Source organism: Gorilla gorilla, chromosome 6, assembly GCF_029281585.2.
Source record: "Gorilla gorilla gorilla isolate KB3781 chromosome 6, NHGRI_mGorGor1-v2.1_pri, whole genome shotgun sequence".
Taxonomy (NCBI): Eukaryota; Metazoa; Chordata; class Mammalia; order Primates; family Hominidae; genus Gorilla; species Gorilla gorilla.
The window spans coordinates 74,637,720-74,665,065 of NC_073230.2; the positions used below are offsets into that span (position 1 = coordinate 74,637,720).

The 27,346-nt window shown below is 39.2% G+C and overlaps 1 protein-coding gene across 3 annotated transcripts; it reads left to right on the forward strand.

Moving 5' to 3' along the window:
• On the forward strand, positions 1-27,346 carry ZNF92 (zinc finger protein 92). 3 transcript variants are annotated; one of them, XM_019030798.4, is made up of 4 exons: positions 4-272; positions 14,166-14,292; positions 15,073-15,168; positions 24,598-27,346. In XM_019030798.4, the coding sequence occupies exons 1-4, from the start codon at positions 270-272 to the stop codon at positions 26,133-26,135; spliced, it is 1,764 nt and encodes a 587-aa protein (XP_018886343.2). In that variant the 5' UTR covers positions 4-269; the 3' UTR covers positions 26,136-27,346. The 3 variants fall into 3 exon arrangements, with proteins under 3 accessions (XP_055202920.1, XP_018886343.2, XP_055202921.1); XM_055346945.2 differs by lacking the exon at positions 15,073-15,168 and having other exon boundaries at positions 1-272; XM_055346946.2 differs by lacking the exons at positions 4-272; positions 14,166-14,292 and adding an exon at positions 16,124-16,230 and having other exon boundaries at positions 15,155-15,168.

Sequence of the window (27,346 nt, forward strand, 5' to 3'; positions counted from 1 at the left end):
GTCACTCAGGGCCTGAAGGGGCGGGGCCTTAAACTTTATCCAGTCAGGAACGCTGGGCTGGGAGCCATCCAATCAGGCACGCAACTGGAGCGGACAGCACAGCTTCCGGGATTTGGCGGGGCCTTTGTCTCTCGCTGCAGCCGGCGCTCCACGTCTAGTCTTCACTGCTCTGCGTCCTGTGCTGATAAAGGCTCGCCGCTGTGACCCTGTTACCTGCAAGAACTTGGAGGTTCACAGCTAAGACGCCAGGACCCCCTGGAAGCCTAGAAATGGTGAGCCTGCTGTGTCCCACATTCCCGAGAGAGGGGGAGGGTCTGGCTGGAACCGATTGGAAGTGGCTGTGGCGGGCCTCGGGCCTTCCCGCAGTCGGCTCCGAGATCAGCGGCCCGAGTTCTCCTTGGCGCAGCTCGGCCCTCAGTCTCCTTCAGCCATAAGATGGCGGCTGGGCTGACAGCCGGGACCCAGGGCGTCCTGTCTCCTCCCTGCGCAGTGACAGTGCTTTGGCCTGGAGCCCTCCCTGGGCAGCTCTGCACCCGCAGCGTCGCATCTCTCGCCGAGTGTGCAGGGACAACGGGAGAATAGTCAAGAGAAGAATCCTGACTCGGGGTGCGGGGTTTATGAATGGGAAGAGCTTTGGTCCGTGTGGTTCTCAGGTCCTCTTTTTTCCTATTAAAAATTTATGGGAGTCAAGGTAAAAATATTGAAGAATTTAATCAAAGAGCGATTCAGGAATTTTAGAGCACCCAGCTATGGTTTGTAGTTTGTGGTCCGTGGGAGGGGCTTGAAGGAAACACTTTTATAAGATGCATAATGAAAAAAAACAAGTTTAATAATTGGTTAGGTACAGTTCAACATCGTTTTTTAATTTGTATGATTAAGGTAGAAATTTCCTGGTCATGTAATCAGAGATTGTCAGTTTATAGTTGGTTAAGCCTGAATTTTGTTCCCTCGGTGTTATTTACCCTCCCCTCCCCCCGCCAAAAATGCATTTGAATTATATTTTTTTTAAAGTAGGAACCCAGGGACTAGAGCCACCTCAATCTAATTGCCTGCCACTTAATTATTTTCACATCCACAGGGGACTGATTTTCCCCTGCAGTTTTCACATGTGTCCCAAGCAGGGTCTCAAGTCTACCCCCCATCCCTCATTCCTCCAGCTTAATTCTGGCTTGCAGTAAAATACTAAATTTCCAGTTCCTTCTGACATTCCCAAATGCCAACTTACCCTCCCTAATTCGCATTAGCAAGTGTGTTTCCTTTAGTGTACATTTTCGATGCCGTATTTTAATTAATCATTTTTGGCAAAGCATTGGATGGCACATTTTAAAAGATTTGTTTCCTGTTTGTAAATATTTCCTATGAGAAGAAAGCAAAGAATAATCCCCTAACATTGTATTGTAAATCTTTGTGCCTCTTTTCTTTTTATCTTCCTTAGGCACAGAGATCTTATCAGAATGTTTTTGGGTCATGGTTGCTTTCCCTTTGGAAACTTTATGGGATGATGTGTTCTCAGCCACCCTTCAGTTCTTTTTCTGGTCCTGGGTTTTAGTACTGTCTGGGGCAAGATACCTACCATGGCAATGTCGCTAGATTGTCTAGTAAATATCAGCTCCTGGGTCATTTTCTCTCGTAGAATAACCTGAAGTATGGAATGTAGCTTCTCAAGGAAGCAGATGGATGCCCTGGGGCTGAGAAGCATCTCCTGGGCTACTCTACCTTTGAAAAGCTTACCCCTTGAGATATTAAGATTGTCTTCACTCAACCCAGCTTTCATTTCTTGGAGAAACATTGCTGGTCAGCCAATCAGATGCTGGTATTGGGAGGAAAACACCAAAATTATTTCTGTCCCCAGGATTCTCTAAGATTTGTGGAAAAAAAAAAAGTATTCCAAAAGATACAACAAAACCTGACCTGGAGATCGAGACCATCCTGGCCAATATGGTGAAAGCCGGTTTCTACTAAAATACAAAAAATTAGCCAGGCATGGTGGTGTATGCCTGTAATCCCAGCTACTCGGGAGGCTGAGGCAGGGGAATCGCTTGAACCCAGGAGAGGGAGATTGCAGTGAGCCAAGATCATGCCACTGCACTCCAGCCTCGAGACTCCGTCTCAAACAAACAAACAAACAAAAACAACCTGATCCCAGTGAGATGGTACAAGAACTTGCAAAGTAAAATACACCTGGGGTATAGTGTCTTCTGAGAGGGTGGTTATTGAGTCTCCCTCTATTGCCCAGGCTGGAGTGCAGTGGCGTGGTCTCGGCTCACTGCAACCTCTGCCTTCTGGGTTCAAGAGATTCTGCTGCCTCAGCCTCCCGAGTAGCTGGAATTACAGGCACGCACAACCACACCCGACTAGTGTTTTGTATTTTAGTAGAGACTGGGTTTCACTCTGTTGCCCAGGCTGGTCTCAAACTCCTGAGCTCAGGCAGTCCACCTGCCTTGGCCTCCCAAAGTGCTAGGATTACAGGCGTGAGGCACCACGCCTGCTGACAAATCTGTTTTCTGATCAGCACTGCTACTTCCTGGGTTTGTCACCTTGAAAATATTTTTTTTTACTTATTTTGACTTTCATTTTATTAGGGCTTGAAAGGTAAGACATATTTACAAAGGGCATAAAAGAGGTGAGTTTCAGGAAAAAATTAATATCTAATCACATATTCCATTTGCTAAAAATTCTTTTACCTTTTTCGTTTTTCTCAGAATGAGTTTAGGAATTTTCTCACTTGTTTTTGTTGTTTTTTGAGACAGACTCTTGCTCTGTCACCCAGGCTGGAGTGCAGTGGTGTGATCTCAGCTCACTGTGACCTCTGCCTCCCAGGTTCAAGCGATTCTGCTGCCTTAGCCTCCTGAGTAGCTGACATTACAGGTGCGTGCCACCATGCCTGGGTAATTTTTGTATTTTTGGTAGAGACAGGATTTCACCTTGTTGGTCAGGCTGGTCTTGAACCCCTGACCTCGTGATCTGCCCACCTTGGCTTCCCAAAATGTTGGGATTACAGGCGTGAGCCACCGCGCCTAGCCCACTTGTGTTTTTTATGGCTGGGTAATTACAAACATAATTCTAAGGCTTAGCTTTTAGAATGCTACCAAGGAAAAGAATAGGGATAATCTCTCTTCCATTTTGGCTGTAGAAAATGAATACATTTCCACAAGAAAATATGGTAGATAATTGGTGAGTTACATAGATTCACTTTGCAGAGTAAATTTGTTACAGTGAATATGTCTGTTCTATACCATGTTATCTTGATGTCTGAGTTTCACGCTAAATTTTACGAGATTAAACTTGGTACCTACTAAAAGTGTTCCCATATGACTACATGATTTTTAATGGAAATAATAAAATAATAAATCTGTTGTCTGAAGGTAATAGATACTTTTGCTTTTCTTATTGAGGTGTGAAATGTAAGCACCTTAAAATTTCCTTCCCTCGTATTTATACTGTGTTTGAGTAATTTTGCTGGATTTTTCAAACACTTAGTTTCAAAAACCAAGAGAATGACTCTAACATGGAAATTAAAGCTTCAGCCCAATGACTCCAAGCTATGGCTATTATTGAGCCTGCAAAAGGAGGTTATTAAAGGCCCAGTTAGGTTCTTTTTGGGGAGCCTCCCCTGAAGATGTCCCAGCCTGCTCACCCCAGCCATAGAAGAAGTCTTTATACTGAGAGAAGCTACAGAGCCCTGGAAAGCTGGGGACCCACAGGCAGATGGAGTTAACATTAAGATGGAAGGGGATTGGGAGGGTCTCACTGAAGATAAAGCTGTCATTATTTTGAGGCAGTTTCTAGAGGCAGTTTGTTTTGAGGCAGTTACTTTTTATTTATTTATTTATTTTTTTTGAGATGGAGTCTTGCTTTGTCGCCAGGCTGGAGTGCACTGGCACTATCTAGACTCACTGCAACCTCCGCCTCTCGAGTTCAAGCGATTCTCCTGCCTCAGCCTCCTGAGTAGCTGGGACTACAGGCGCGTGCCACCATACCCAGCTAATTTTTGTATTTTTAGTAGAGACGGGGTTTCACCGTGTTGGTCAGGATGGTGTCCATCTCTTGACCTCATGATCCACCCACCTCGGCCTCCCAAAGTGTTGGGATTACAGGCGTGAGCCACTGCACCCAGCCTGGCAGTTACTTTCTAAAATAAAACAAAGTTAGAATTATGTAAAAACATTTGAATTCCAAAGGAGTATTGCAACAGGAGGAAGTACCAACTACAAGATCTTTAAGGATTGCAAAGTTTAGGCAGACAAGGGCTTTCTTTCATAGGAGCAAACAAGATTAGAAAGAAGGTAGGCGGGGAACTGCAAATGGAGGGAATCAAACTTTAGGCCTGGCATGGTGGCTCATGCCTGTAATTCCAGCACTTTGGGAGACTGAGGTGGGCGGATCTACTAAAAGTACAAAAATCAGCTGGGTGTGGTGGCGGGCAACTGTAATCCCAGTTACTCAGGATGCTGAGGCAGGAGAATCCCTTGAACCTGGGAGATGGAGGTTGCAGTGAACTGAGCGTTACTGCACTCCAGCCTGGGCAACAGAGGCAGACTCTGCCTCAAAAAAAAAAAAAAATCAGATTTTAGATGAGAGAATGTTTTACCTTGAAGTCAGTATATTCTTAGAAGGGACATAAAGTGAGGTTGTATGTTGGCTCAGACTGAAGGTAGCTCAAAGCGCAGGAGTTGGTGGGAAGGAGATAAGTAAAGTCTGATTAAGAAGTATTTTTGGCCGGGCGTGGTGGCTCACACCTGTAATCCCAGCACTGTGGGAGGCCGAGGTGGGCGGATCACAAGGTCAGGAGATCGAGACCATCCTGGCTAACATGGTGAAACTCCATCTCTACTAAAAATACAAAAAATTAGCCGGGCGTGGTGGCGGGCGCCTGTAGTCCCAGCTACTCGGGAGGCTGAGGCAGGAGAATGGTGTGAACCCGGGAGGCAGAGCTTGCGGTGAGCCGAGATCGTGCCACTGCACTCCAGCCTGGGCGACAGAGCAAGACTCCGTCTCAAAAAAAAAAAAAAGTATTTTTCTTTTGACCACTGAAGCCAAATTCAGCTGATTTTTTTAATGAGAAAAATAAAATGTGCAGTCTTTATCTGACTATGTGATAGGTAAGAAAAGAGAGCACCATCTAAGTCATAATGGTAAGGGTGATTCTTTCCATAAACTGTTCCTGGAGAACAGAAAGGATGGAGAATTTTGTTAATCACAGCTATTTACCAGGATTATCTATGTGCTTCATTTTTCCCTGCATCTTTTTTTTGTCCTATACATTTTTTCCATTTGACTTTTCCCGGGTTGTATCATTTATAATAAACTGGTCAACATAACCACAGTGTTTTGCTGAGTTCTGTGAGCAGCTCTATCAAATTATTGAACTGGAGGGAGGTTATGGGAGTCCCCAGTTTTTAAGCAGTAGCTAAGAAGAATAGATGGACCAATGAGGTTTTTGACTGACATCGGCAGTGAAGACAGTGTTGTGGGACTGAATCCTGAATCAGGGTCCATGCAGACTCTGGATAGTGTCAGAATTCAAATGTTAGAAAATGAATTGGTGTTGGAGAATTGCTTGGTGTTCACCAATCTACAGATCTGGGGACAGAAGAAAGATATCACGGAGGCCTGGCCTGGAATGGAACTCTGGGTGTCTGGGAATGGGAGGCTCTGCTCTCCTGTACACAGGCTGTCACACTGCCCGTTGTCCTAGGATTCCAGGTCTCCTGCCATGGTGAGAGAGGACTGAAAACTTAGAGGAAAGAAGCTCTGATAACAGACATCCTTTCCCCACAGCTGCCACCACATGATTCCCACCCACTTACAAACATACTCGCTAGACATTGATGTGCACACACTCCTCCCAGGACTAGGCACCACCCTCAGGAATTTCACCACAGCATTTTTGAACCTGTTTCTTGCTCACAAAATTGTCTACAAGTCTCCTGGCATATCCCCACCTCCACACTGAATCTACAGCATCAGCCTGCTTTCTCCACCAACCTAGGGTTCTGCACCACCTGTTCATAATCTCATCTGCCTGCATGGACACAAATAAATGAGAGGACAGCCCCACGCCACTATCTGTAGCACCAGCCAGTCTTTCCATCTACATTGCAGTCTCCCCCACCCATGGATCTTTTCTGTTTTGTTTTTGGTTCGGGAGTACACATGCAGGATTGTTCTATAGGTAAAATTGTGTTGTGGGTGTTTGGTGTAGACTATTTTGTCTCTGAGGTACTAAGCATAGAACCAAATGGGTATTTTTTTCCTGATCCTCTTTGTCCTGCCACCCTCTACCCTCAACTAGGCCTCAGTGTCTGTTTTTCCTCTTATTGTCTCCATGTGTTGTTGTTATTTAGCTCTTATAAATGATAGCATGCATTTGGTTTTCTGTTTCTGCATTAGTTTTCTAAGGATAATGGTCTCCAGCTCCATCCATGTTGCTGCAAAGAAAATGATCTTGTTCTTGTTTTATGGCCACACAATATTCCACTATTTTTATGTACCATATTTTGTTTTTATTAAATCTTTATTTTATTTATTTCTGAAGACAGGGTCTCACTCTGTCGCCCAGGCTGGAGTGCAGTGGTGTGATCTTGGCTCACTGCAGCCTCAATCTCAATCTCCTGGGCTCAAGCAATCCTCCTACCTAAGCCCCCCAAGTAGCTGGGACTACAGCGTGCACGACCACACCTGGCTAATTTTTCTTTTTGTATTTTTTGTACAGACAGAGTTTTGCCATGTTTCCCAGGCTGGTCGCCAACTCCTGAGCTCACGCAATCCACCTGCCTCACCCTGCCAAAGTGCTGGGATTACAGGCGTGAACCACTATGCTCAACTACAATGTATTTTCTTTATCTAGCCTACCATTGAGGGTATTTAGGTTAATTCCATGTCTTTGGTACTGTCACTAGTGCTGCAATGAAGATGCATGTGCATGGGTCTTTATGATAGAATAATTTGTATTCTTTGGGTATACACCTAATTAGGAGGTGGGTCAAATGGTAATTCTGTTTTTAATTTTGTGAGGAATTGTCACACTGCTTTTCACAATGGTTGAACTAATTTACACTCCCACCAGCAGAGTATAAGCATTCTCTTTACCCTGCAACTTTGCCAGCACATCTATTATTTTTTTGACTTTTTTGGTAATTGCCATTCTTACTGGTGTGAGATGGTATCTCATTGTGGTGTTTTTTTTTGTTGTTGTTTGCATCTCTCTAATGATTAGTGATGAGCACTTTTTTAATATGCTTGTTAGCCACATGTATGCTTTCTCTTTTTTTTCTTTTCTTTTCTTTTTGGAGACGGAGTCTCGCTCTGTTATCCAGGCTGGAGTGCAGTGGCACGATCTCGGCTCACTGCAACCTCCACCTCCTGGGTTCAAGCAATTCTCCCTCAGCCTCCCAAGTAGCTGGGATTACAGGCACGCCCCACCATGCCTGACTAATTTTTGTATTTTTTTTAGTAGAGACGGGGGTTTCACCATATTGGCCAGGCTGGTCTCGAACTCTTGACCTTGTGATCCACCCGCCTCGGCCTCCCAGAGTGCTAGGATTACAGGTGTGAGGCACCACACCCACCTGCTTTCTCTTAAAAAGTGTGTTTATGTCCTTTGCCTACTTTTTAATAAGGTTTTTTTTTCTTGTAAACTTGCTTAAGTTCCTTATGAATTCTGGATATTAGACCTTTGTCAGAAGCATAGTTTGCAAATATTTTTCTTTATTCTCTAGGTTGTCTGTTTACTCCGTTGATAGTTTCTTGTGGGTTTTGTTTTTGTTTTCTGTGAAGATGCTCTTTAGTTTAATTTGGTCCCATTTATCGATTTTTGCTTTTGTGGCGATTGCTTTTGGTATCTTCATCATAATATCGTTGGCAGTTTCTGTGTCTGGAATTGTATTTCCTAGGTTATCTTCCAGGGCATTTTATAATTTTAAGTTTTACATTTCAGTCCTTAATTTATCTTGTGTTTATTTTTGGATATAGTGTAAGCAGGGAGTCCAGTTTTAATCTTTTACGTAGTGCTAGCTAGTTATTACAACACCATTTATTAAACAGGGAATCTCTCCTACATTTCTCTTGTCAGCTTTGTCAAAAATACGATGATTGTAGGTGTGCCACATTATTTCTGGGCTCTCTATTCTGTTGCATTGGTCTCTGAGCCTGTTTTTGTACTGGTATCATGTTGCTGTGGTAGTGCCCAGAGTAGAGAGCTATTGCTTTAAAATGCAAATAGCCAAAAAGAGAGCACTATATTCAACAATTTCTATAGGAGAGTGAGAGCCTACCTTCAGCAGGCACCTGGCTTCAAATTGCAAAACTACCTCCTGTCACGAAGATGTGAAAAGTTTATTTTGTCATTGAATATAGCCAATTAGCTTACACGGATGGCCTCCCCAGTTGCCAGGTGAATTTAGGATGAACTATGTATAACATGGTACTGTAAATTCTTCTACTTATGGACTAATTATTGTGACCGTCTTTCTGTCTTTGCAGTCTCTTAAGCAGATTGTGATGCGTGTCACATTCTGGTTTAATTGTGTAATAAAACAGTTTTCTTTCTGTTTTATCATTGTGGAGTTACTCTGGGGCTGGAGAAAACTTTCCTTTTAATTATATTTTCCAAACACTGTTTAAACTTACCACACATGATATAAACATATAAGGTGCCAACCAAGCTTTAATCTAGATGGAGCTTTTTGTCTCAGGCTTCCAGTCAACTCATGATTGTGCTGCAAAATGCATGCTGTCCCCTGAATATGCAGGCAGAGTCGTGCCTCTGCCTATTTGGTATCTAGTCCTGTATAATCACATCTAGAGAGGCTAGACCCAATTTCTAAATACTTCACAGAACAGCAATTAGCCATTTTACCTCTTTCAATGACTCTTGTATCTTTAGACCTGAAACTGATTCAGAGACTGTGGGGCCCGTTAGAGTAACATGTATGCATTGAGTAGACATATAGGCATGAGAATCTCCACTTTCCCCTTCCTTCTCTTTTTAAAATGCCCACAAATGTGCAGGTAACACTTACTGCTATTCTACCCATCCAGGACCTAAACTAGTGGCTCCACATTCTGAATCTGGATCTTGCAGTAAACCTTTTATCTGAGAAATGCAAATCCTTTTAGTTATAAGGCTCAAAGAGACATTAAAACGAGACCACAATTGTGTCTTTCTCTCTCCTTTGAGCTATGTATTTATCTCTTGAAACTGCTTGATATTGCCACGAGTAGCTATAAATTAAACTAATAATGCTACACTGAACACTATAACCCACACCCTATACAGCTTAGAAATGTATGTCAATCAGTAATCAAGGTTGTTTTTAGTAAATAAGTAAGAATTCCTGACAATTTTGTATCAGCCCACTCTCTATCTCTTTTTGCCTTTAAAAATCCACTTGTAACTGCTGCTAGATTCCAGGCAACTTGAATCTTTGCTCCCAGTTTACAATCTTCAAGCTTGGCCCAAGTGAACTGTCTACTTACATTTGTGGTTCCTCAGCTTTTTCCTATTAAGGAGGAAATTAAGGACATATTATTTAGAATGTGCCAGAGTAGCCTTTATGAGGGGATCTCTCCTTTGGTTGTACTTTTGCTGTAACACCCAAGAATGCAGAGCCAGGTTGACCCCATCTAGAATCTTCACATGTCTGGCCTGGGATTTACAAGACAGGAGCAGACTTTGGATTGAAAATGTACAGAAAACCAAGAGGAGGCATTCTCTGCATTGTGAGATGTCAACATAGACATCTTAAAGCTACCTCCTTTGAGAGTGTGGCTATTTGAGCTTTTCAGATCTTGTTCAGTGACCTGTTACTGTTACGTAAGAGGTGCCAGGTGTAAATAGAATCTGATGGCAGAATCTGTAAATGTAAACAAAGCATCTTAGGAGTGAGAGATCAAGGCCACAAAGTATCCAGAGCCATGACTACAACTATACCTACCTGTAAAAAATGTGATACTGGAGTAGAGTATTCTTGTCCTTTCTGTTACCCAAAGACTACCTGATCAGGACAGGTGATCCAGGTTCTGGAGCTCCACCAGGGCAGTTCTGTTTTCTATTTAGAATCAGCCTAAGTCTCTACTGCCTGGCTTACCACTGGGCCATCAGCCCAGGATCACTGAGAACCCTCTCACAATCACCTAGGCATCTTTGAAACATTTGAGGATGTCCAGAGTAAAACTGTGTTAGGCTGACAAGAGTGGTTCATTCTGCTTTTGTCTCAGTGTAGGAGAAATGAGTCACACCAAAAAATGGGGGCTTCATTTGGGCCACTTCTTTATATTGTTGTGACTTCTGAGGTCATCATTTGAATGGATGTTTATGGACGGAAGAGTTGTTATTATTATTTCTGTTTCTTTTACCTTGTTAAGAATACATATTTATCTTCTAATACAATTACACTAGAAAGCCCTAAGAGATTTGTTTAAATTGCTTATTAGTATATGTTATAAAATTGACAGGGCAGTGGCTAAAAAAGATTAAAATTACACAAACTGTGGGATTTAAGTTTCTCTTAGGTAAGCTTAGGAAAAACAGAACGGAAATACCCCAGTGGCATAGAGAGCAGAATTCTACATAGTGTCCTCTCCCTGCCCCATTTCTGTTCAGATTCACCCTTTTTGGAGGCCTTATTGAAGTCTGGCTTCACCTTGGAGTCTAGCCTCACAGAACTGATTGAAAGAGAAGTGTTTTGGGTGATGAATTCGGCTGCCTTTCTAGAGCTGTTGCTCAGAATTTCTTGAAATCTAAAAGCAGATAAATGGGAAAAATAAAGTAATATTTTAGGGCCTTAATTTCTTAATTTTGTATTAAAATCAGTGCATGCAGAAACATGCCATTTAGCAACTTATTCCTTATTCTATTCCTGAAGACCCAGTAGTTGCTCCACAAGCCACAAACAAGTAAATATAAACACAATAAAAATTCCTCCAAACTACGTTAAACTCTTTTCTTTATTCCTCTCATCTGTCTATATGTAGCTTTTATTCTGTACATTTTTCAAAAAGAAAATGACGAAATAAAAATGCTGGGCCCTTTTTCTAAATTCTGGCAATTATTAAACAAAACCAACTCCCAGGGTGTTATGAGGATTAAATCACGTAATGTTTTATTCCTAGCAGTACTCTGTAACATACTCTTGAGGACATAGTACCTGTTTAATAAACATTGCATTAGTGCATGTGTAAATGTTGTTTTCCAAATGCAGACTTACTTGGACATTGCTGGCCTCTGTTTCCTCTGTAAACTTTAAAGAGCCAACAAAGAATATACTTTAGGATGAAGATTGGTTGTCTTTATTTGTACCAGAAGTATTTGTATTGTGACAAGAGTGCTGAGTGTAAGGGATTCTGTGATGTGCCTGCTTTGTCTAACTAGTGCTAATAATGAGCACAGGGGGAGCAACATCAGCATCTATAGAGGACTTGTTTAAAATACCCTTTCATGGACCATTTTCAAACCTGCAGAATCACATTACATAGAGTGGGGCCAAAATCACCAAGTGATTTATAAGCTTATCAGTGCTTGAGAGATAATAATTAGCTAAGCGTTTATCAGCCCAGGCTTCTAATTAAGATTACATAGCCAGTTTGCAGAAATCTCTATTTGTGCCCTCCCCACAGGTTCTGTTCTATTGTTCTGGAAACATCCATATTGCTTTAAGGGCCTCATGTGACTCTAAGGTGAGGCCAGAATCAAGTATGAGGGATTCAAGATACATTCGTGAGTGTTAAGTTCTATCTTCGCACTAAAGGGTGGTCACAAGGCCTGTTTTCTTTGGGTTTGGTAGGGACAGGGCAGAGTGCCCCATATTTCCATTACTTTAGCAAAAATTGTTGGTGTCTGTGGTAGCAGAGGGCACCTGAGGACGGAAAAGGAGAAACTTATATCATTATCTCCATAAAGCAGCTTATTTTTCGTGAATCTCTTCTGTTATAGAGGACAGAAATGGGTGGACTTTTTCTGCAGGTCTTGGACCTTCTGCGTGTGGGTGTGGTGGTAGCAGGTAAACAGGTGGTGCCGACACCTTTAAAGGCATATTCTTAAGATTCAGGTGTAATTTCTCCAGAGAATCATCTGAGAAAGAATCCCAGAGCAGGAAGAGAAAGAGGAAAAAATGGCTATTTTTCCGCTAAAAGTGTCTCAGATCAAGAGCTGTGTCCACTGTGCCTCCTGGAATGCCATGTGTTTAGTACTTATAAACATTCTCTACTTGTGCTTTTCCTCCCTAATGAGTTTGTTTTAACTACTGTAAAAAATTTTTCATTATAGTCAAGTATCTGAAAAATTTTTATTTATTTATTTTTGAGAAGGAGTCTCACTCTGTCACCCAGGCTGGAGTGCAGCGGCATGATCTTATCTTGGCTCACTGCAACCTCTGCCTCCCAGGTTCAAGCAATTCTCCTGCCTCAGCCTCCTAACTAGCTGGGATTACAGGCGCGTGCCACCATGCCCAGCTAATTTTTGTATTTTTGGTAGAGACAGGGTTTCACCGTGTTGGCCAGGCTGGTCTCGAACTCCTGACCTTGTGATCCGCCTGTCTTGGCCTCCCAAAAGTGCTGGGATTACAGGCATGAGCCACTGCACCCAGGCAAATATTTCTTCCTATGTACTGGAGCCTTCTCTACATCATGGCTTCTTATATGCCATGTAGAATTCTCACCATGAATTTATGATCTTAAAAATGTTCCCTTTGTGACTGTTGAATATGGGAGGATGAATATACTCAAGATTCCTATTGGGGAAAAGCTGGGGTCCTTAGTCAAGGAGAACATGTAATATTGAGGTTTCATCTGTCTTCTCCATTAGCTCTATGCAGAACAGGATTAAGAAAATGCTTTTTGAAACAGGATGGCATTTACTACCCAGAAAGTTCTGAAGAAAATTATTAGGAGATATATGTTGTCTAGGGTGCTAAAGAAAGACTATTTAAAATTACTATTAAAAATTACAGAACATGGGAGATATCTGTATCTCAAACTTTGCATAAAATGGATGTTTCTTTATGGTTAAATTCAGGCTATAATTTACTTTTTGGGGAAGTAATATCCCAGCAGTGATGCTGTGTCCTTCTGTTCATCAGCACATTATAAAAATTTGTCCTAGTTCAGTTGATATTAATGATTCACTTGGTTAAAGAGCTCTCTGACAGATTTTTTCACTATAGAGTTAGTAATTTTTCTCTCGATTATTAAGTATCTGTTTTCTTTCTTCTTTTTTTTTTTTGAGACGGAGTTTCACTCTTGTTCCCCAGGCTAGAGTGCAGTGGCGCAATCTCGGCTCACTGCAACCTCCGCCTCCTGGGTTCAAGCGATTCTCCTGCCTCAGCCTCCTGAGTAGCTGGGATTACAGGCGCGCGCCACCATGCCCGGCTAATTTTTTGTATTTTTAGTAGAAACGGGGTTTCACCATGTTAGCCAGGCTGGTCTCTGAACTCCTGACCTCAGGTGATCTGCCCACCGCAGCCTTCCAAACTGCTGGGATTATAGGTATAAGCCACTGGGCCCAGCCAGTTATTAAGTATCTTTATGCAGCTGATGTGCATAAACCATTACAGTTAATCTGGCAGCTGCCCTTCTTTATTAGGTTTTCTTTGCATATATCTGTCTTTGGAAAATGAAGGCTCTCGTCTTTGTTTATGGGTCAGAAAAACTGGGAAAACCCACACTCCTCCCACTTACTGGATGCTTGACAAAATAATCTTCTTGGGCAAAAATCATTGGCATTATTGGTGATCTTCTTAGAAATTAAGAGACTCAGACTTTATTCCAGATGTTCTGAAAAAATATATGCATAACAAGATCTTCAGTTTATCATACACATTAAAATTTGAGAGGTCACTTTTAACTCCATGTCTTTTCCATCTGAAACATATACACTCAAAAATGTACGTTTGTGTTCATGCCCTTAATTTTATACTTTATCATCCAGAAAAGTATCGTGTATACACTGGTGTTATGGATCTTATGTCATTCTCTTTTCTCAGAGTTAGAGAATACATTAGAAAATATTTCTGTATTGAAAATTATTTTATTGGATCATTTCAGTCACTCCTGTAAGTCAGAACTTGTTCTCTTTACTCTTTCATTTCACCTTAAGTCAAATAAAAAATTCTGCCCATGGCCACTTAGTAAACATATGTGTGTTTGTTTGTGTGTGTGTTTTTCAGGGACCACTGACATTTAGGGATGTGAAAATAGAATTCTCTCTAGAGGAATGGCAATGCCTGGACACTGCGCAGCGGAATTTATATAGAGATGTGATGTTAGAGAACTACAGAAACCTGGTCTTCCTTGGTGAGGATAACTTCAATACACAATACACAATGCTCTAAAAGTTTCATTTCTCCTCTTTGTAAAATGTTTTTTGGTAATTTATACTTTGCATAAATGAGTTTCAGATCCCAGTTTTCAAGAAAACAGAGATTTGTCAGTATAGAAAAGAACTTCTTCAAGATGTTTCATTTTGACCTGAACTCTCCACATTCCTGAGCTGATCTATATCCTTCACTCTAAATTAGTGGTAATTCCAGAAATTTATTGGCATAAAATATTGTTGCTACCACCAATTTTTCATTTAGTAGTACTGGGCAGTATTAAATAAAATTAAAGATCTACAAATGTAGGCTGGGCGTGGTGGCTCATGCCTGTAATCCCAGCACTTTGGGAGGCTGAGGTGGGTGGATTACCTGAGGTCAGGAGTTCGAGAGCAGCCTGGCCAACATGGTGAAACCCTGTCTCTACTAAAAATAAAAAAATTAGCCAGGCGTGTTGGTGGGCGCCTGTAATCCAACTACTCAGGAGGCTGAGGCAGGAGAATCGCTTGAACCCGGGAGGCAGAGATTGCAGTGAGCTGAGATCGTGCCATTGCACTCCAGCCTGGGTGACAGAGTGAGGCTCTGTCTTTAAAAAAAAAAAAAATCTACAAATTTAAAATATTTAGATATTTGTCATAAATTAGTATTTGGGGATTAATTTACTAGATTAATCTATTGCATCCTCTTTACTGAGCATATTACTATGTTGGTAATTGGAGAATATGAGCACGATTTATGTTATTTATTTTTAATAAAACAGGTATTGCTGTCTCTAAGCCAGACCTGATCACCTGGCTGGAGCAAGGAAAAGAGCCCTGGAATCTGAAGAGACATGAGATGGTAGACAAAACCCCAGGTAGGTGACAGTTAATACAACAGACAACACAAATGAGAGGTCCAAAAGTCAAGGAGAAGGCCAGTCATTTTTTCTTAGTCAGAGTTTTGACCTTGTTGTCCAGGCTGGAGTGCAAGGGTGTGATCTTGGCTTACTGCAACCTCTGCCTCCCAGGTTCAAGCGATTCTCCTGCTTCAGCCTCCCGAATAGCTGGGATTACAGGCACCCACCACCATGCCTGGCTAATTTTGTATTTTTAGTAGAGACGGGTTGTCTCCATGTTGGTCAGGCTAGTCTCGAACTCTCGACTTCAGGTGATCCGCCCTCCTCAGCCTTCCAAAAGTGCTGGGATTACAGGCGTGAGCCACTGCGCCTGGCCTCAGTCTTTAAAATGTAATTTGGGAAGCTGTTTCCAAAAAAAATAGTTTCTGGGAAGCCTGAAACTTTTATTTTGCTCTCACATAGGGGCATTTTCTGTCTAATGCTTTTAAATTTTCTAAGGTGATCTTCTTCAAGTTTACAGTGAGAGCCAAAGTCCTTTTCATGGGAGTAAGAGACTGCACAATCTGACTACTTTTCCATTGCTTTTGAGGACACACAAATAACTGCATAATTTTGAGAAACTCTGTTAAACTACTTTTCTTTTTGTTTTTTTGAGACGGAGTCTCGCTCTGTCGCCAGGCTGGAGTGCAGTGGCGCGAGCTCGGCTCACAGCAACCTCTGCCTCCTGGGTTCGAGCAATTCTCCTGCCTCAGCCTCCCGAGTAGCTGGGACTATAGGCATGCACCACCACGTCCAGCTAATTTTTGTATTTTTAGTAGAGATGGGGTTTCTCCACGTTGGCCAGGATGGTCTTGATCTCTTGACCTCGTGATCCGCCCGCCTCGGCCTCCCAAAGTGCTGGGATTACAGGTGTGAGCTACTGTGCCTAGCCCAGAAATGTATTATTAATATTACTATTATTTTTCTGAGACAGAGTCTCACTCTGTTGCCCAGGCTGGAGACCAGTGGCGCAATGCAAGCTCCGCCTCCCGAGTTCACACCATTCTCCTGCCTCAGCCTGCCAAGTAGCTGGGACTACAGGTGCGAACCACCATCCCTGGCTAATTTTTTGTATTTTTAGTAGAGATGGGGTTTCACCATGTTAGCCAGGATGGAGAAATGTATTATTTTAATGGTATTACAAATAAGATTGTTTTTTCCTCTTTTATATCATGTAGCTTATTTTAAGTGTATGGAACCATAACTTGTATGTTAATTTCATATTGTGCTGAGTTATTATTAGTTTAGACATGTTTAAATGTTTATGATTTTCTCTATATAAGATTATGTGATCTACAAACAGCAACTTTTTACCTGTCTTCAATTTCAATGGCTTTTTAAATTTTTTGAATTCTTTTGCCACATAATTCCAGTGCTATGTTAAAATAGAAGCATTGACATTGGCACAATATAGTTTTGCATTGGTGTCTGTAAATTTGAAGGAGCAAACAGCTCTTCAAGTTTTTATAAGCTGGTTTTAGAAGGTAAAGATCTTTTGTTGGGTTCCCAGGGTGATGGGATACCCTCTGGATTTGTAGTAGAGAGGGGTGTAGCTTGGTCACAAGGCTGCTGGGTCTACGCTAGGGTCCACCTTTAGTGGCTTATTACAAGGGGCTTGGGTATTTGTAATTTCCATTTTATTTTTAGACAGACTGAATATCCTCCAGGACTTTGCTCTGTAGGGCAGACACTAGGGCAGGTTTCTGTAGTCGAGTCTGCATATAATGGACCTTGTATCAGGATGTGGATGAGTATGGCTTTCACTGAGTACCAGAGAGGATTTCCCCAGGCCACTGTGTAGGTTTCTGTGTAGATACAACTGGCCATAAACTGTGGCTCAGAGAGTTGGAACTGAGTCATTAAACTGCTTCAGAGACCACAGTAAAGGCCAAGGTCTGCAAGCCGGCCTGCCTGCATGGCTATAAATGGTTGTCTTCCTCCAGGCCGCTGGAAGGGCAGGACCTTTTCCAGACTGTGGCTGGGAGAAGTTTGGGATGGTTGCAGAGTAAGTTCAGAATTCTCAGTGGGACCAAGTTTGGTGGGCCATTTTCTGGTCTGTAGCCAAGAACAGGAGTCCTTTAGTTTGCCGCCTGAATGAGGGCCTGCCTTCTAAAAACAACACTCCTCAATCTTGGGTTTAGCATTTCACAACTCCCTCCCTGGATCTCAAAGCTCTCTTAAAGGCGCTTATTTTTGAGATGGGGTCTTGCTTCATAACCCATTCTGGTCTTGAAATCCTGGCCTGAAGCAATTCTCCAACCTCAATCTATGATAAAGCTTTCATTACAGGTGTGAGCCATGATGCCTGGGTCTCTCAAAAGGCCTTTTTATGAGGGATGGCTGACAAATTTTCTTGCTGTTGGAGGATAACAAAATAAGGCACCTTTTATTGTCCTATCTTCCTGATGTCACTCTTCCTATACATTTTTACTTTCTATTTTCTATTTCAAATTTGTCTGTAACTTTAGAATCAGACCTTTGGGACAATATGCTAGAATTTACATGTTATGCATGAAGTAAATTAGATAATTTACTCCATAATTACTAAAATAGTTACTTATAAATTTAAGTTTGCGGCAGGCAAAAAGGAATAGTATTTTCACCCACTTTTTAGCCTATATCTAAGTAATAACATAATGTATCCCCCAAATATTTGTTTTATATATCAGAGGCACTAACCATATTCAGCAAAATAAAAATTTTTTCTTTATTTGGCAACGTAAGGCTATTCTTTGCTTCTGTAGTTGGACTGCAGCAGTTTCATCTAGTGTAAGAATAGCATATATTTAAAACATAAAAATTATCTCAATTTTTAAAAATGCTTACTTATTAAGTTTTTTATTAGAATCCTCTATGTATGATTATACTGCATTTTCTCTGAAATTTTACTGCCATACAGTGCATGCCAGTGATTCAAATACTTGCCTTCCATGAGTACACAGTTACACTCAAATATTGCAGTTATCTAGACAAATTCTTTTTAATGGTACATCAATATTGCAAACCAGGTTTTATGAGTAAACATTTCTTTTAATGTTTTACAGTTCCATATTAGTGTTTTTTGTTTAGTGTAGGTTTCTTATCAGTTTTTGTTTCTTGTTTTTACAGTTTTAGCAATTTGCACTTCTGTTTGTACACTTTAAGTGAATGTTGGGTTTAACTGGGAAATAAGTCAGCCATATGTCCATCATAGTCTGATTATATATGTGTGTGTTTTTATCTATAAATATGACTTTAATTTTGGTTATGGCATATCTTGTGTATATTCTTTCTTAGCTGATTTTCAATGGTTGTTTTGTCTAAGTGAGTAGTCATGGAAATAGTCTTTCTACCATGTGTTTAATGATAAATATTGTATAATTTCCTTTGGTTAAGAGAAACACTTTTGTAATGTGAAGGTAATTTTTGGAAATATTTGTAATTCTATTTTTTTTTTTTTTTTTAGTTTTTCTTTTAAAAAATAATTGTTGTAAAAACACATAACCTAAAATTTACCATCTTAAATCTATTTAAGTTTACATTTCATTGCCAGGCATGGTGGTGGCTCACATCTGTAATCCTCAGATTTTGGGAGGCCAAGACAGGAGCATCACTTGAGCCCACATTTTTTTTTTTTTTGAGATGGAGTTTTGCTTTTGTTGCCCAGGCTGGAGTACAATGGTGTCATCTCGGCTCACCGTAACCTCCGCCTCCTGAGTTCAAGTGATTCTCCTGCCTCAGCCTCCCGAGTAGCTGGGATTACAGGCATGTGCTACCATGCCTGGCTAATTTTGTATTTTTAGTAGAGACGGGGTTTCTCCATGTTGGTCAGGCTGTTCTCCACCTCCCGACCTCAGGTGATCCACCCGCCTCAGCCTCCCAAAAGTGCTGGGATTACAGGAGTGAGCCACCGTGCCTGGCCAGAGCCCAAATGTTTGAGGCCAGCTTGGACAACATGTGGAGACCCTCTCTCTACAACTTTTCAAAAAAATAGCCTGACATGGTGGTTGTCACCTGTGGTCCCAGCTACTTGGGAGATTGAGGGGAGAGGATTACTTAAGCCTGGAAGTTTGAGGCTGCAGTGAGCCTTAATTGTGCCACTGCACTGCAGCTTGGGTGACAAGTGAGACCCTGTCTCCAAAAAGCTGTACATTTCAGGCATGTTAACTATATTCACATCATTATGCAAAAGACTTCTTGAAATTTTACATCTTGTAAAACTAAAACTCAGTACCCGTTAAGCAATAACTGCCCATTTTACCCTCTCTCCAGCCCTTGACAAACACCCTTCCACTTACTATTTTTATGAGTGTGACTGTTTAAGATATCTCATATAAGTGGGATCACACAGTATCCATCATTTTGTTACTGGCTTATGTCAGGTGACAAAATATTCTCAAAGTTTATCTTAAAATGTGACAATTTTCTTTTTTAAGGCTGAAAAATATTCCACTGTATTTGTATGTTATATTTTTTGATGTGTTTATAAATCAAGAAGACAGTTGGGTTGCTTCAGCCTTTTGGCTTTTGTGAATACTGGTACAATAAACATGGATGTTCAAATATATTTTTAAGATCCTATGTTGCATAGTTTGGATATAGATTCATAAATGGGATACAGTATTTAATAATAATTCCATCTTTAATTATTTGAGAAACATGTATATAATATTTTAAAATGATGGCTACATCCTTGTTTTTCACCAAAAAATAACATGGGTTTTATTTTCATTGCATCAACAGATTTGGTGCCTTTTAAAAAATGTATAGTGGCCATTCTAACTGGTATGAGGTGATTTTGTTTTTCATTGTGCTTTTTATGCATTTCTCTATAAGTTAGTAATTTTGTCTGTCCTTTCAAATGCTTTTTCCCGTGTATATATATCTCTTGATACAGATTCAATTATTTAAAATTCAATATTATTGAACTTTATATGATACTTTATATGATAAACTTTATATGATAAAGTTCAATTATTCATTTCTGTTCTTCATATCTTCATTTCTCATCAAGTTATTCAACTTTATTGTTCAGTTTGAAGAGTTGTTTATATATTCTGAATATTAGCTCCTATCACATGTGATTTGCAAACATTTTCACTTATTTCCTGGGGGACATTGTCACTCTCTTGAATGTTTTCTTTGATGTGTAAAAATTTTGAAGTATAGCGTAATTCAGTTTTTCTGTTCTTTTCTTTGTTGCTCATGCATTAATATCATAAGTGGTGCCAAGACCAACGTAATGTCTTTCCTCTATATTTTTCCTAAGAGATTTGTTAGTTTTTTTTATGTCTAAGTATTTTATTTAAAATATTTTTTGTATATGGTTCAAGGAAAGGATCAAACTTTATAAGTGTTAGTGTCCAGTTTCACCATTATTTTTTGAAGAGACTATCTTTCCTCTATTGTGTGCTCATGGCAACTTTGGAAGATCATTTGATCATATACAGAAGGGTTCATTTCTAGGCTCTCTATTCTGTTCTTTCATCTCTTTATCTGTCTTTGTGTCAGTACCACATTGTTTTTGTTATTGTAGATTTTAATATGTTGTGAAATCAGGAAGTATAATGGCTGTTTGTTCTTTTTCATGGGTGTTTGGATAGTTATAGGTTTTAATCAAATTTTAAAAATTTAGACAATATTTCTGTTAAAAACTGTGCTATAGTATTTTTATAGAGATTATGTTGAATTTCTTTACCACTGTAGGTTGTATTGACATCTTAACAAAATGAAGTTTTTTTGTTTGTTTTTTGAGACGTTGTTTCGCTCTTGTTGCCCAGGCCAGAATGCAATGGCTGGTGCGATCTGGGCTCACTGCAACCTCTGCCTCCCAGGTTCAAGCGATTCTCGTGCCTCAGCCTCCCAATTACAGGTGCCTGCCTCCACGCCCAGCTAATTTTTTTGTATTTTTAGTAGAGACAGGGTTTCACCATGTTGGCCAAACTGGTCTCAAACTCCTGACCTCAGGTGATCCACCCGCCTTGGCCTCCCAAAATGCTGGGATTACAGGCATGAGCCACTGTGCCTAGCCCAAAATGAAGTTTTTTGACCCTTGAGCAAAAATATGTTGAAGAATGTGTTTTATTTTCACATTTCTTTTAATTCCTAGTTTCTTTCAGTTTTGGTCAGAAAACATACCATTTATTATTTTGGTCTTAAGTTTATTTATTGTTGTTTCTGAGACAGGCTGGAGTGCAGTGGCATAATTTTGTCTCACTAGAGCCTCAGTCTCCTGTGCTCAAGTGATCCTTTTCCTCAGCCTCCTGAACAGCTGGGACTACAGACATGCACTACCATGCCTGGCTAATATTTTGATCATTTGTAGGGACAGATTCTCACTGTGTTGCCCAGGCTGGCCTCAAACTTCTGGCTTTAAGTCATCCTCCCACCTTGAAATCCCAGAGTGTTGGGTTATAGGCATGAGCCCCTGCACCCAGCTGGTATTCTTATATTAATAAGACTTGGTATGTGTCCTAACAGAATACACCAGCTGCAAATAAGAATATTGTGTATTCCCTTGCTTTTGACTAGAAAGTTTTGTACATGTCTGTTAAGCCTAGTTGGTCTATGATATTGTTTGGATGTTCATGTTCTTCAAACCTCATGCTGCGATGTAATCCTCAATGTTTGATGTGGGACCTGGAGGAAGGTGCTTGGGTCATGGGGGAAATTCCTTATGAATGGCTTGGCACTATCCTCTTGGTAATCAAAAAGTTTACACTCCATCAATTCAAGTGAGAGCTAGTTTATTAAAAGAGTAGACAGTTATGGTAGTTATAGATTCCTGGTAAATTGACCCGTTTTACAATTATATAACATCAGTCTTTATCTCATGCTGGTACTTGACTTAAAGCATATATGTCTGATATAATTATGACTGCCTCACCCAATTGTGGTTGCAATTTGTATAGATATAGATCTTTTTCATTCTGTTACTTTCAGCATATTTGGCTTAGTGCCAAAATGGATCTCTTTTAGGCAGTATATTGTATGCTTTCTTATTTATTTTTTTTTGAGATAGGGTCTCACTCTGTCAACCAGGCTGGTTTGCAGTGGTGTGATCATGGCAATGAGCTGCAGCCTCAACCTCCCAAACTCAGATGATCTTCTCATTTCAGCCTGTCAAGTAGCTGGTTACAGGCATGTGCCATCATACCCAGCTAGTTTTTTGTATTTTCTGTAAAGACAGGGTTTTGCCATGTTGCTGAGACTGGTCTCAAACTCCTGCAATCAAGTGATCAGCTCACCTTGACCTCCCAAAGTCCTGGGATTACATTTCTTTTTATTAACTAGTTTATATTTAAAATGATTTTTTAAAGAAATGATGTTACTATTACCAGTTTCATTGTTATTGTTTCTTGTGTTTTTTAGATACGTTTTTTCTCATTTCCTATTTTACTCCTTGAATTTTTGTTTAATCTCATAGTGACCTGCTTTATTTTTTGTTTTGCATAGTTTCTATAAATATTATCTTTGTAATCATCTTGAAAAATGAAGATTATATAAAACATCTTAAAGTTAAAACGTTTTCTAGTTTGTTACTAATACTACAAATTATATTGTGTTTCTATTAACAGATTTATTCAGATTTATATTTTGTTTCTCATATTCTATAGGAGAACTTGAAGGGTTTGATGCTCCATCATTATGATAGTAAAGAATTCTGTGTGTGTCTATATTTACATTTAATAGAGAGCTTTATATTTATATATGGTTTTATGATGCTGTCCAGCATTATTTTATTTTTCAACATAATGGAGTCATTTTAGCATTTCTCTTTTTGTATATGCAGTGTCTCACTATGTTGCTCAGGCTGATCTTGAACTCCTGGTCTCAAGTGATTGATTGCCTTGGCCTCCTAAAGCTGTAGGATTACAGGCATGAGCCATGGTGCCTGCTCACCATGTAGCATTTCCTGTAGGACTGTGCAAGGGATAATAAACACCCTTACCTTTTATTTTGGAAAATCTATTTTTTTCTTGTTTTTAAAGTAAAACAATTTCTAACCAAGTTATTGGTTAGGAATATTTTTTCTCTTATTACGTCAAAATTTGGAAAGTTCTCAGCCTTTTTTATCTTCAAGTATCCTCTGTACTACTTTTTTTTTTCTATATTCTTCTAAGATTTCTCCCATGAATATATTGATTTAATTGATGGTGGCCAGTAAGTTTTACATTCTGTGTTATAATTTTGTTTTGGACTTTGACTACATCACACAGTTTCTTTATGGCCTGCAAAATTTTTGTTGACAGTTCACTGGTTATCTCGTAAGAGTATGCACATAAAATGATGCATTACTTTTATCTTGCAGCTCCCAAGACTCTCTTCTTGTCTGTAACTTCTGAAATTGTGCTTATATATGTGTTTGTTATAAGTATCTTTTTGTGTATCCTAGTTTGTCTAGCTTCTTCATGTTTTATTTTTCAGTTTCTTTTTGTATTTTTTACCTCCACAATTTCTGAGGGGGTGTCGATATTTTGAATATTTTTGTTATCCTCATTTATCTGATTTTCAGAAATCGTCTGTGTTTCTGTTTCACTCATTGAATATTATTCAGTTTATTTTCAATTTCTTTATAACTTTATTTTTTATGGTTGCTTTCTAAAAATTTTATATTTTTTTGACAGGGCCATGTTGCCCTAATATTTTGTATACATTGTAATGTTTGATTGAGATTTGGACATTAAAAAAAAGCTGCCTATTACAATCTTTATTATGTAGCCTTGTCCTGGCATAGTCTTAAACCAACTGTCTTGGCTAGAGATTCCGGGAGTCTCTCAGACATGTTCTTAGGATGTGCCTTGTCTGAAATTTTGTGTTTACTTTTTAGTTAAAGGAGTTCGTTTGTGTTTTTTGTTAAGTCAGTAATCAGTTGCTACACGTGTTCGCTGTCTGTGGTGCTGCTGCATTCTCTCTGCTGCTGTAATGTTTACCTTTGGTCTCAGCAGACAAACTGTCATTCCAAAGTATACCACCATTTCCTTCAGCACTTTATGGCATGGGAGACAGAAACCAGTGTCTTGAAAGGCTCCTAGAGGCCAGAAATAAAGATGTATGTGCCAGTATTTTTCTTGTCTTTTAAAAAGAAACCAGGAGTTGGCAATTTGTTGCTGAAGACACTAGGTTATTGAGGAGCAGGAAGAGCTGTGTTGGGTAAATGTAACACAGTTTTCTTTTCCTTCTATGTAGCTCTTTGCATTGTTCTCACCTGGGGCACTGTACACATTTAACTCATTTATAGCTTTTCTACAAATGTATTTTGGTCAGTATATTTTTGTTACATTTATATTTCTATAAGGAATTAGGGCTTGTATTTTGCTATGCCATCTTGCTTATGTTGTAGTTTGTACAATTTTATAGGTTAAATTTGTAAAGTATATTCATCTGAGTCTAGTAAGTGAAGTAACTTGTTATTTTTATTTTTTTCAGTTATGTGTTCTCATTTTGCCCAAGATGTTTGGCCAGAGCACAGCATAAAAGATTCTTTCCAAAAAATGATACTGAGAACATATGGAAAATATGGACATGAGAATTTACAGCTAAGAAAAGACCATAAAAGTGTGGATGCATGTAAGGTGTACAAAGGAGGTTATTATAATGGACTTAACCAGTGTTTGACAACTACTGACAGCAAGATATTTCAGTGTGATAAATATGTGAAAGTCTTTCATAAATTTCCAAATGTAAATAGAAATAAGATAAGACATACTGGAAAGAAACCTTTCAAATGTAAAAACCGTGGCAAATCATTTTGCATGCTTTCACAATTAACTCAACATAAGAAAATTCATACTAGAGAGTATTCTTACAAATGTGAAGAATGTGGTAAAGCCTTTAACTGGTCCTCAACCCTTACTAAACATAAGATAATTCATACTGGAGAAAAACCCTACAAATGTGAAGAATGTGGCAAAGCTTTTAACCGGTCCTCAAATCTTACTAAACATAAAATAATTCATACTGGAGAGAAACCCTACAAATGTGAAGAATGTGGCAAAGCTTTTAACCGGTCCTCAACCCTTACTAAACATAAAAGAATTCATACAGAAGAGAAACCCTACAAATGTGAAGAATGTGGCAAGGCCTTTAACCAGTTCTCGATTCTTAATAAACATAAGAGAATTCATATGGAAGATAAACCCTACAAATGTGAAGAATGTGGCAAAGCCTTTAGAGTATTCTCAATTCTTAAAAAACATAAGATAATTCATACTGGGGAAAAACCATACAAATGTGAAGAATGTGGCAAAGCCTTTAACCAGTTCTCAAACCTTACTAAACATAAGATAATTCATACTGGAGAGAAACCCTACAAATGTGATGAATGTGGCAAAGCCTTTAACCAGTCCTCAACCCTTACTAAACATAAAAGAATTCATACGGGAGAAAAACCCTACAAATGTGAAGAATGTGGCAAAGCTTTTAAACAGTCCTCAACCCTTACTGAACATAAGATAATTCATACTGGAGAGAAACCCTACAAATGTGAAAAATGTGGCAAGGCCTTTAGCTGGTCCTCAGCTTTTACTAAACATAAGAGAAATCATATGGAAGATAAACCGTACAAATGTGAAGAATGTGGCAAAGCCTTTAGTGTATTCTCAACCCTTACTAAACATAAAATAATTCATACTAGAGAAAAACCCTACAAATGTGAAGAATGTGGCAAAGCCTTTAACCAGTCCTCAATTTTTACTAAACATAAGATAATTCACACTGAAGGGAAATCCTACAAATGTGAAAAATGTGGCAATGCTTTTAACCAGTCCTCAGACCTTACTGCACATAAGATAATTTATACTGGAGAGAAACCCTACAAATATGAAGAATGTGACAAAGCCTTTAACAAGTTCTCAACCCTTATTACACACCAGATAATTTATACCGGAGAGAAACCCTGCAAACATGAATGTGGCAGAGCCTTTAACAAATCCTCAAATTATACTAAAGAGAAACTACAAACCTGAAAGATGTGACAGTGATTTTCACTACACCGCAAACTTTTCTAAACATAAACCATATCGGTGCCCTAGAAATGTGAGGAATGTGGCAAGGCCTTTAAATGGTTGTCACGCTTGATTGTAGGTAAGATAATTTATATTGGAGAAAAATCCTCCAAGTATGAAGAATGTGGCAAACTTTTAACCAATCCTCACACCTTATTGCACAGGAAAGCATTTATACTTGAGAAAAATTGTATAAAGAATATGGAAAAGCCATTTATATCTGCTCACATGTAAAAACATCCGTTCATACTTAATAAGTGCAATTACTGTCAAATCTTTCAGAAAATATAAGCCTTTAATACGAGGAAGAGTATTCTTAAGATGAACATTACAAATAGAAAGAGGGTTGTAGTACCTTTAGTTTTATGATAGATCTTATTGTACACATTTTGTACCACAGGAAAACCCTAAAGCATTAGTTGCTCAAGCTTTGTTCGACATCAGGGAATTTATATTGGAGAAAAACCCTGCAAATGTAATAAATATGGAAAAACATTTTTTCAAAAACTACAGCTTGGAAAACATCAGAGAGTTCATACTAAAATATATTTTTGCAGATGCAGTAAATATGAAAAATATTTAATCCCAAATTAAGTCTATGTAAATATCAGAATTCACAGTAGAAATCATAAGGCATAAGGCACTGACACTTCAGACATTACACTAAATTAGAGTGTTGAGTATAGGAGATCCAAAACTAAAATTGTTAGGTAAGTTATTTATATATAACTTTAAAAGAAGTAGAAGATTTTTTGGAGATTTATAATTACATTCAAAGTATACTTTTTTCTTGAAAAAAATTACAGATTTTTTGAAAAGCAATTGATGTAATTTAACTCTCAGATTCATGTTTTTCTTCATTCCTATTGTATTGACATGTGAAAGCAAGTGATCTGTTGTTGCTGAATCAGAGATATAAGAGATTCTTTTTTATAGGTGGGCATTATTTATGCCCCTTTCTGTGGAAGAGTAAGAAAATTAAAATATAAGATGCATGAGGAAAATGTAGAGACGCTCTTTGTGATTAACTTAGAATATTAAGTGCTACTTGAGGTACATGTTCAGACTAACATTCTTTTGCAGTATAGTGAGAAAAAAACATTTTAAATTAAAATTAATGTATCATTTTGTTGATTGTGCTTTTATGTAATAAAATGCAGTACTTTAGAAAA

Coding starts and splice junctions, on each gene's coding strand:
- ZNF92 (XM_019030798.4), top strand. Junction 14,293..15,072: donor CAGAAACCTGGTCTTCCTTG/GTGAGGATAACT, acceptor TTAATAAAACAG/GTATTGCTGTCTCTAAGCCA. Junction 15,169..24,597: donor GATGGTAGACAAAACCCCAG/GTAGGTGACAGT, acceptor TATTTTTTTCAG/TTATGTGTTCTCATTTTGCC.